Source organism: Limulus polyphemus, unplaced genomic scaffold, assembly GCF_000517525.1.
Source record: "Limulus polyphemus unplaced genomic scaffold, Limulus_polyphemus-2.1.2 Scaffold8231, whole genome shotgun sequence".
Taxonomy (NCBI): domain Eukaryota; kingdom Metazoa; phylum Arthropoda; class Merostomata; order Xiphosura; family Limulidae; genus Limulus; species Limulus polyphemus.
Window position 1 is genome coordinate 11,170 of NW_013673841.1, and position 10,974 is coordinate 22,143.

Genomic DNA, 10,974 nt, shown 5'->3' on the forward strand with positions numbered 1-10,974 from the left:
CTATCGTTCATTACCAAAGCAATTATTTCATTAGATTCAGAGCTACAGTGATACATACATCCGCTATTATAAAACACTCGTTACTGTCCCGAATTAAAAGAGTGGATTATCCAATGTTATTCAACACTAAAATAATGTCACATTTAGTGTCGTTCAACGAGTGTCACATTTATGTCATTCAGTGTAACAACAGTGAAGCACATCTAGTGCCATGTAGTCTCACATCCAAAGTTGTCGAATGCTAAGTGATTGGTATATTTGGTAGTACTCATCACCTCCAAAAATGCCACATCTAGTGCCATGTAGTCTCACATCCAAAGTTGTCGAATGCTAAGTGATTGGTATATTTGGTAGTACTCATCACCTCACAAAATGCCACATCTAGTATCATTTAGCACATCTAGTATCATGTAGTGTCACATCCAAAGTTGTCGAGTGCTAAATGATTGGTACATTTGGTACTACTCATCACCTCAAGAAATGACTCATCTAATATCATTCAGCACTACTGGCGTCATGAAGTGTCACATCCAAAGTTGTCGAGTGCTAAATGATTGGTATATTTGGTACTACTCATCACCTCAAGAAATGGCACATCTAGTATCATTCAGCACTACTGGCGTCACGAAGTGTCACATCCAAAGTTGTCGAGTGCTAAATGATTGGTATATTTGGTACTACTCGTCACCTCAAGAAATGGCACATCTAGTATCATTCAGCACTACTGGCGTCATGAAGTTTCCAGAGAAGGGCACATTCAGTCTCATATAGTGTTAAAATATTAGCATATTGTCACATAGTACTACAAGAGAGGAAGGTTTAGTGTCTTTCAGCCCTGAAGCAGTAACACATCATTTGTTAACCGAGAACTAAAACCAAAACTATATGGTAACATTCGATACTTCGAACATAGTTTTAATATTCAGAAAAACTACACGATATTGTACTAGCTGCAACTTTTATAGGATCCTGTGATATCTCGGGAAGGGCGTTACGCTCTTTACTTGAAATAACAAGGATATATATATATATACGAATGGGTAATCACTTTACGACCGGAGCCCCATTATTAACGGTCCATTTGTCTTACCACATCCGTTTGAAATATCACATTATTCACGAGGAAATAAACACGTGGTACTTTGAAGGTGTTTCAGTTCGTTCCATACGATAAATTTCAGGGGTTTACTATATTCAAGCGGCAGGAAAATCAACGCTTATTTAATATATATTTTGAAATGTTAACAATAATATCATTAAGTACTCTCAATAGTTACCAACAGAAAATGATAACATCCAGGTGGCTGCTGTGGTCGTTATTACACTTTTTTTTTTATTGCGGTACCACAACAACCTAATGTTTCGATAATGTTAAACAATCGTCATGTGATAACTAATGTTAGAGAGTTATTTACATTTCGGAGTACAAGTGGAAGAAGTGAACATGGTAACGCTGAAGAATGTTCGAGAAAAAAAATCCCTAATATCTATACTCTAACAATAATCAGGTAAATGACAAACGCGCGGAAAATATCGCATCTATGAATACGATATGTATATCGTTTCCGTTACTTTCACTTTCGCTGCTATTCACGTGCGTAGATCCCCACTGTAGACAACTCGTTTGATCCGTTTTGTCGGAGTGCGGGGCGATCTAGAAACTGATCCTCACAGAAAAACGTCCTTATCTGCGTAGCTAAGTTCGGCTGGTGGTCCGTTCGGAGTCTGTGTAGCACAACTGATCCGGGATACCGAACTGCTGATGGAACAAAAAGAACGGATCTTCCCGCTCATTTCGTAGTCTGTAAGAAAGGAAGAGAGAGAGAGAGAGAGAGAAAAAAGTCAGCTTATCAGTATATCTTTTCATTTGATCGAACGATTTAGTTTTCAGTTAAATTTCGAATTTTTACCACCAACAAAATCTGAAAACAAATATTCAAGAACTCGGAATAGAAGTGTATCTATCTATAGTGACGAATGTATTAGTTGTTAGTGAAAATGGGGATATATATATATATGTATCCCTGCAGGAGGTGTTGCCATTGACTAATGAAAACTTCTCCTAAAGCACGCATGGGATGCGATAGAGGTGAAAACTCCGCCAGCACAATGTTTCATTACCTTAATGGTACTTTTCTTGCCATACCTAGTGTACATTGCATTAGTGTAATTATACCGAGTTAGAGATTTTGCACGAGACTTAAGAAGAGGCGATTTAAAGATAATCTTTGTTTGGCCCGATCGCTACTCTTTTCTCAATGTTACAACATAGGTAAAATAATTGATTAATTGTATTCAGTATTTATCATTTAGAATATTATATTTAATATGCGACGTTTTATTCTTTCCTAGTTTCTAATCAATATGACGTCACTGAGACGTCATCATTTCTGCCGCCTCAGTATTGTGATTTAAACAATGCGGGCGTGAAACTGACTTTAATCGACTGTTCTGCTCAATTACTTCGATTTTTGAACTATTGACGTCACTACGAAATTATCTGAAAATAAATAAGATAATATCGGCCTGTATATGATGTGTTTGAAATTATTAAAGGTTCTATATATTAAAAAAAATATTTATATGTAAATCACTTTAGATTCAAACAATTTATATGATAATACTATAATAGCTCCAATTGTACCAAGCAAAGAAAATAGTTTTATTTCGAGTTTTTTTTTGCTCGTATGTCTGGAGCCGGGTTTCGATACCCGTGGTGGGCAGAGCACAGATAGCCCGTTGTGTAGCTTTGTGCTTAACTTCTATCAAACAAACAAATGTAATGCAAAGCTACACATTGGGCTATCTACACTGTGTCCACCGCAAAGAATCGAACCCCGGATTTTAAAGTTATACATCCCTAAATTTACCGCTGACCCACTGGGAGACTCTTGGAAATGAATGACATACTTTTAATTTTTATCTGTTTTAATTTTCTTATCTGTAATAAACACGAAAAGATTCCATGAAGATAAAATAAGTAAAAGTCCCAAACTAAAATATATCCAGGGGTCGCTTACCTTCAGATTGCGTGCCCGATTCCACCCGGGCCGACGACGTGGTGGTTAACGTAGTATTTTTTAAAGTTCCATATTTGTTCTGAGGCATCATCGACTGGCGGATGTTTTTCTCTGGATGTAATAGCAGAATGTAAAGTTTAGGAGTAAACAGGCAAACTAGAGTTACCGTTGAACTGAGACTAATAGCTAACGACATGGAGGTAACGTTAAGAGCCACGTGCTCAGCTGTGGAGAAGTAGATGGGTACAAAAGCAAGCCATATAATACAAGTGGTGTACATGGTAAAACCTATATATTTGGACTCGTTGAATGCTTCGGGTATCTTTCTTGTAAGAATAGCGTACACGGTACAGATGAGGGTTAGAGTTATTGGGTATGCGAAGGCTACCATGTAGCTGGCGTTAATAGAAGCTGCACACACGACGTGGTTATCTTCTCGAGTCGGGAAATGATGAATCGCCTTTGGGGGCGTGAAAGCTAGCCATACGACAGTAATTGATATCTGGATACTGACCAGCGCTCCGCAGATGACCAGTTGAGATTTGGGACTAATGAAGCTTGGCCTTCTTGCACTCCGTTTACCGGCATTGAAGATCCGAGCGATTCTGTTGGTTTTGGTCAGAAGTGCGCTGTAAACAACGGAGAAACACAAACCGATACCGGCTTTCTGCGCACCACAGATAAAGTTTGTTGGGCGCTGGACCAGCACGTACGTCATCCCGTAGCACATTAATATACCGGCCAAGAGAACGTAACTGAGTTCCCGACCGGACGCCCTGACCACTGGAGTGTCATTATACCGAATGAACACGACGATCACGAACACTGTAACAGAGATCCCAGTGGTAGAGAAGGCGAGCGCTCCTATGGCCCAGGAACTATCTGGACTCATATACAGCTCTGGAATAGCAATGCAACTTTTGTGGTCAGTGTCTGGGAGGAACCCCAGAGGACACTCTACACACTGAGTCTCGGAGAGGAGAACTTGGTATTTGGTGCAATTAAAACAATGCCAACAACAATTTTCCCCTTCTACCAACTTCTTAGCCTGACCTTTTAAACACGGATAACTGCAGACAGAGGGCGGCATCTCTGGCTCGTACAGGTGGAACTGGACTTTCGAGAGATTCAGGGTCAACTGACCATTTCTGTATTCGCCCACTCGGACCCACTGATAACTTCCTGGCTCCATCTGTTTAAAGTGTATGATGTTGTAACGTGCAGGTCCGTCGCCATTGCTGGAAAATTGGAATTCGTCTCTACTTAAACCTACGATAACATAACAGAAAATTAAACTCGAAGGTCATAAACCAACGGACGTTTATTAATATAATATATTTTCAAATCACGCTAAATACACACAAAGCCGATAGAACTTAGACAAAACCAATAGATTTCAATATGATGCGTGTTTCCAGATCACACGTGAAGTAAAATTTTATTCAGGCGTGGCCAAGCGGTTAGCGTGCCGGGCCGCAGATCGAAAAGGCCCAAGATTCGACTCGTGAGATACTGCAGAATAACCTTCGAATTCTCAAAAGCTGTGGGGGCATTACAGAACTCCTATTTGATTAAAAACGAGAGGGAATCCTCAATAGCCGCGGCATTTGAAATCCTCTTAGGGAGGATTAGAGTAAACTAATGTATAAGACCTTTCTTTCCCTTTTTATTAGCTTTGGTTTTGTGCGCCAAGCAATACCAAGCGTGGGGCTCGCGTATACCCAATCAGATTTTATTACTCATCAGAATCTCTACCAGCTTACCCTCAAGTTGAAATTATTTTAGGCAGGATGAGATACATTAATCTATGAGACCTAGGGCGTGATCAAATACACCAATCAAAAGGGTTTGACCTCCTGAATCCAAAACTTTAATTAGATCCCAAGTCGGTCAAGTGATGATCGAGCTATGAGCTAAAAGTTTGTACTTGAAAAAAACTCGGAGCCGTTCTATGAATCGTTCATCCGCGGCTAATGACCGCATAATAAGCGCCAGGTACTGTTGACTGTTTTTATTCTTCTGGTCAGTGGTTCTATATAAGGAATGGACATGCCTGAACTTGAATGTCTCGTTTAGCCCACGTGTCATATAAGGCGTCGTTCACATTGAAGCGCCAGGTATGGCCTGGTGGTTAGTGCACTCGAATCGAAACCTGCGGGTTCGAATTCCCGTCAATGAACACGCTGGCTCTTTCAGCCGTGGAGACGTTATAATGTCATGGTCAATCCCACTATTCGTTGATAAATGGGTAGCCCAAGAGCTGGCATTGGCTGGTGTTGACTAGCTGTCTTTCCCCTATTCTATCACTGTTAAATTAGGGACAGCTAGCACAGAGAGGCTTTGCGCGAAATTCAAACCAAACCAAATCACATTAAAAGTACGAACACCAAAGAAAGGCTTACATAAAGATAAGGTGGCGCTTATAAAATGACGGAAGTTTACTTTCATCCAATAAGAGAAAACGTGTCTCTCGATGTTTCGTCTCATTTGTCCATTTTCAATTATTAGTGAAGAGACCTAGAATTTGTCCTAGCGGTTGTAGAGTCACAACAAATACCCGTGTATAACTTGCACGAATTGATTATTACTTGGTTATACGAGCTGTAGTTAGGTAGAACCAGTAGATTTCAATATGATATGTGTTTCCAGATCACTTACGTAGTGAAATTATATTCATTAAGAAAAAACAAATCTGTGGATCAGGCGTTGCCGAGCGGTTAGCGTGCCGGGCCGCAGATCGAAAAGGCCTAAGATTACTAATGTAACTTGCATGAATTAATTATTACCTATGTCAGAATTTAAAATATAATCTATTTTCTCGCCTATTGTCGAAATAAAAAGGCTTTTACTTATATTTCTTAATAGTATAAATATATATACTATGTTGTTGTTGGGCTTAGGAATTTATCACAGTAGGTGTCTGTGACTTGTTAGCGATAAATTCAACGATGAATAAATAGCGCACACTTTACTTATTTTCAAATAATGTATATATTCGGAACAAGTTAAACGTACCTACAATAAAGTATTCACACTATAGAGATTACAGGCATATCATAAACACTATTTATATATAGTTCTATTCTTGTCAAAAGTCCACTTAGGCCTATTCAGTTCCTTTAGAATTTAAGTTGACAAGTTGAACTATCTTCTCTAATACTATTGTACTAGTATTCTGCGTGTGATTCACTTGCAATTGTGGTGCGAGTTACCGTAATCGTTACCAACTTCGTTCTTCTGAATATCCTCTGTTCCTTTTGTCAAAATGCACTCAGCCTGATTCAATTACTTTAGAACCACGCTTTGACGGAATAAATTATTTTTCTTATCTCCTTTTCTACCGTTAGTCTTACTCTTAACATATTAAACGTTAGGCCTATCACTTGTACGTTAGTTAACTTCACGCCGAACTTTCCTTGCTTGTAACTTTAGTCACTTTTGCTATTATTTATCTGCTGCTTCCGCTCTTCTCACACTATTTATATTTTTATCACTTAATCGTCTGCCCACCTTCTGTATTCTCGACGTCAGTGTTTTGCACGTGACGTTCGATAGTCTCAATATCATTGAATTATTAACAAAACTTCCTACAATCGTTTGCTTTTAACTCTTATTATAACAAAAACTAAACAATAATAAAATATTCAGTAAATAAAACAAATTAATCACTAATGCCTAAACTAATCAGTCTTTTATATCATGACAACCTAGTTATTCGAGCTGCGTTACAGCATAGAACTAGTCAACAGTCCCTTTACACGAAATGTAACGCCAGCGCTTCTGTTACACCCCAGAATTAAATAAATTCTTCATCGTATTTTAACTGTCTTTCGTTTCTAACGACAGTTTTTGTTTGATGTCAAGCGCAAAGCTACACAATTGACTCTCTGTTCTGTGTCCACCGGGGGTATCGAAACCCGATTGTCAACATTATAAGCCCGCTCAGCCAACGGGACCCTGGGGGTAGGACTAAACTCTATTTCTTGTTGATACTTTGGATACCCCGGTTTCTGATTTTGTCTGCTGCTGTCTTTCATTGACAAAATGTCGTGAGTAGATGTACAATAACCATTAACATGATTCATTCGTCGGTGGTAGTGAGGTTTTTCAAGGCAGACCAACGATTTATTTTATTTATCGTATGATTTTTTATGTGTTTACGATAAATGCACGCAATGGACGAGTGACATGATTTGTTTGAAAAAATAAATACATCATGCGAGGATGAACTATTCGTTTGTTGTTAAATAAGCACAAAGATATAGACCGTGTTTTATCGGGGATCAAACTCCGAATTTTAGCGTTATAAGCCCTTAAGCCCGGGGGCCTACACGAAGACGGCACTTAAAGGTAATCATAATCTAATAGAATAATAATCAGGGAGCTGCTTTAATTGATTTATATATATATATATATATCAACCATTGGTAGTCGAAAACCGTTATTTTAACAAGCAGGGCATTATAATTCTATAGAGTATTAACTAGCGGTAATTATAACTTGGTAGGATAATAACCAGGGGTAAACATAATACGGAATAATAGTTATCAGGATAATTGTAATTCAGTAGAGTACCAAACAGGGATAATTATAATATGGGATGATAGTAATTTGGTAGAGCACCAACCAGGTGTAATCGTAACATGGGATAATAGTAATTTGGTAGAGCATCAACCAGGTGTAATCGTAACATGGGATAATAGTAATTTGGTAGAGCACCAGCCAGGGGTAATCGTAACATGAGATAATAGTAATTTGGTAGAGCACCAGCCAGGTGTAATCATAACATGGGATAATAGTAATTTGGTAGAGCACCAACCAGGTGTAATCGTAACATGGGATAATAGTAATTTGGTAGAGCATCAGCCAGGAGTAATCGTAACATGGGATAATAGTAATTTGGTAGAGCACCAGCCAGGAGTAATCGTAACATGGGATAATAGTAATTTGGTAGAGCACCAGCCAGGGGTAATCGTAACATGGGATAATAGTAATTTGGTAGAGCACCAGTCAGGGGTAATCGTAATGTGGGATAATAGCAACCAGGCTAACTGTAATCCGAAAGTATGTTAACCAAGGTAATTATAAACAAAGATACTTAAATAACTTTAGAATAAAAACACTGGTGATTGTTTGTTTATTAATTTCGCGCAAAGTTACACAAGAGTTATCTGAGCTAGCCGTCCCTAATTTTCAAGTGATAGACTAAAGGGAAGGCAGATAGTTAACACCACCTATCGCCAACTTTGGGGCTACTTTTCTTAACGATCGAAAAGTGGGATTGACCATCACATTATAACGCACCCACTGCTGAAAGGACGAGCATGTTAGGTGCCGGGATTTGAACTCGCGAGAGACATTTGTAAAACTGGTGGATGAGCTCCGAGACATAGCTGCATACCATTAGAAATACAAAAAAAGAAGAAAAAAAAGATGAGTGAGAAAGCAGATAAGAAAGTAGCAATAATTATAAGCCATTTGAATATAAGGTGTTTTATTAAAAGTACAGTATTCTTAACACCCAAGAAAATCGTTACGAAGGCAAAATTTCATTTTGTGTCTAGTTCAGTTAAAAACATAGAAATGCATGTTTATCCGAAGTAATTTTAATATTACGAAAGATGGTGCTTAACATTGTTTATCGAATGGTTTTTACCTGTAAAATGAACTTTGTACAGATACTTTAAGAGCTCTGTACCATCGATGGGATCCATTCTTCGGCACATGCCTTCTTTCCCGCCACATAGGTCTCGGTGCATGTCACGAAATGCGTAGGCGAAAGCTAGAACAGCGTCACTGACAAATTGGAGTTGTCTTTCAGGTTCGTATCCGTTCTCGTACGTCATCTTTTCATCCCCAGTGCAGTACCTGTCGTAATTCTGATTGTACGGCGTCGTCATGCTCTTAGGCCACTTACAGTTGAAGTACTGTTCCCAATACTCTATAAACCAGGGATTCCTCTTGTTATTCTTCACGTTCAAACCCATGAAGTATTTATCAAAGCCTTGCACAAGATGGGCACGAGGTTGGACAGATAAGGTTCCCTCTACTTGAGGTTCATTACCATCGAAGACGAGGGATCGTGCGCTCCAGCCATCGCTACCAATCCAAGAAAAGTATCCTGTAGCATTATTTCTTTTAACCGCTCTCATGACTCCAGCAACTTCTTGATCAGACCCAAATATTATCACACCTATAAAGATACGATAGTATGGTCTTTCAGTGTTCCATGTGTGTTTTTTAGGCATACCATACCCTCATTGTAAAATAACATGCTTTTAGGCATTCAATACATTAACTGAAACATAACATGTTAGTAAGTATCCCATAGACCGTTTAAATGATGAAAACTTGTTAAACATTCCATACACTCAGTGAACGATAACACGTTTGTTAGGGCATTTAGATTCAATTAGAAGAATATTAACACCGAGACATCACTGTATGACAGACCATTCTGTACATATAGTTTTGTATTCGAGTTCGTTTTGTAAAACAAAATTTGATGCCGACAAAACCTTATAAATTACTACTCTTGTTATTTAGCTAATTTAGTACACGCTGGAGTGTAAACACATTTAATGAAGAGAAGAGCAGCCAGTATCCAGTGGCACATATTTATTTCTTCACAGTTTCAACTTAAGGCTTTATCAAGAGGCAGACAACCGGCTAATTGAATTAAAATGATAATAACAATGTGTTCCTAATAATAATAATGTTATTAAATAATAACATGCGGCCTCTTTATCAACAATGGCAAGGTAACAATAGTAAACGCATGACAATAATCTAAAAACGGCGAAGAAAATATTTATTTAAAAGCGAAAACAAAAGATCAACAATGTAAAAAAAAATCATATCTAATAACTATGCCTAGGTAAACAGTAAATGTAGCTATGCAAACGAAATGAAGTAGGAGTTATTAAAAGTTCTTGAAAATGCCGCAAGGTGAAACGTTGAGGAAATAATGAATTTATCCTGGATACTGACTATTTTTCTTTACTGAAAACACGCTCATATTATTGGCAGAACAGAATTTAAAAAAAACCTTTATATTTTTTTCAATAACAAGCTGTTTTGTGGGTTATTTACCCCTGATATCCCGCCTTCTCACTGGCAGTGCCTATGAAAATAATAATTTATGTTTTATGTAATACCGAATTAACAATCATAGTATAAAAGATGTAAAACATCATTAACTCTAGAGGGACACTCATTAGAGCGCATACCTCAGCCACCTAGCGTTGATCATATTCGGGCCGTCAAAAAATACGAAAATGTGTCCGTATATCCGAAGTTATCAACTGACACGGACCATTGTTGGCAGAACAATGAGGAATAATCTTCTACACATGTCCACCAGGTTTCATCAAAATCTGATCATTTTTACTGAGTTATAGAGCACAAATAGTGTGAAAAATCGGTCCCCATGGTAACAGACAGGGCTTTCTTTTTTGGTTTCTATTGACCTTGACCCTCCAAAAACTAATCACTTCTAAGTTGGGTCATAGTACAAATGTATACCGACTTTGTTCCAAATTTACTGACCTGTTTTCGAGAAATCCTGCTGACAAATACACACACTCACAAACAAACACATACATGGGTGAAAATATCCGTCGTCTTCTGTGTTCGTTTTTTTTTTAGGTTTTGTGAGAAGAAACAAACAAAAAAGCTACAAATGAGCTATCTGTGCTCTGCACACCACGGGTATCGAAACCGGGTTTCTAGCGTTGTAAGTCTGCGGACATACCGCTGTGCCACTGGGGGGCTCTGTGAAAGTAATATGTTAGAAGTTACTTTCGAAACCAACTATTGGAATGTTCCACAAATTAACCAGGCGTTTCCACCAGTGTCTCAAGGGTATGCTTGAGGGCTCATATTGTCAAAATTCTGGATTCGAGCCCTTGGGTGAACAAAGAGCCTATTAATGGCTGGAGACGGCATGAATGGG

At 38.4% G+C, this 10,974-nt stretch overlaps 1 protein-coding gene across 1 annotated transcript in view; it reads right to left on the minus strand.

The window, feature by feature from the left end:
• Positions 1 to 47: 47 nt before the first annotated feature.
• Positions 48 to 10,974, minus strand: part of LOC106475213 (metabotropic glutamate receptor 4-like) — a 14,933-nt gene continuing 4,006 nt past the window's right edge. The window contains exons 2-4 of the mRNA XM_022379384.1: positions 8,677 to 9,213; positions 3,021 to 4,289; positions 48 to 1,802 (exon numbers count right to left, since the gene is read on the minus strand). Coding sequence (XP_022235092.1) covers positions 1,669 to 1,802; positions 3,021 to 4,289; positions 8,677 to 9,172 — 1,899 coding nt within the window. The 5' untranslated portion in view covers positions 9,173 to 9,213 and the 3' untranslated portion in view covers positions 48 to 1,668. The remainder of the gene's footprint in view (positions 1,803 to 3,020; positions 4,290 to 8,676; positions 9,214 to 10,974) is intronic.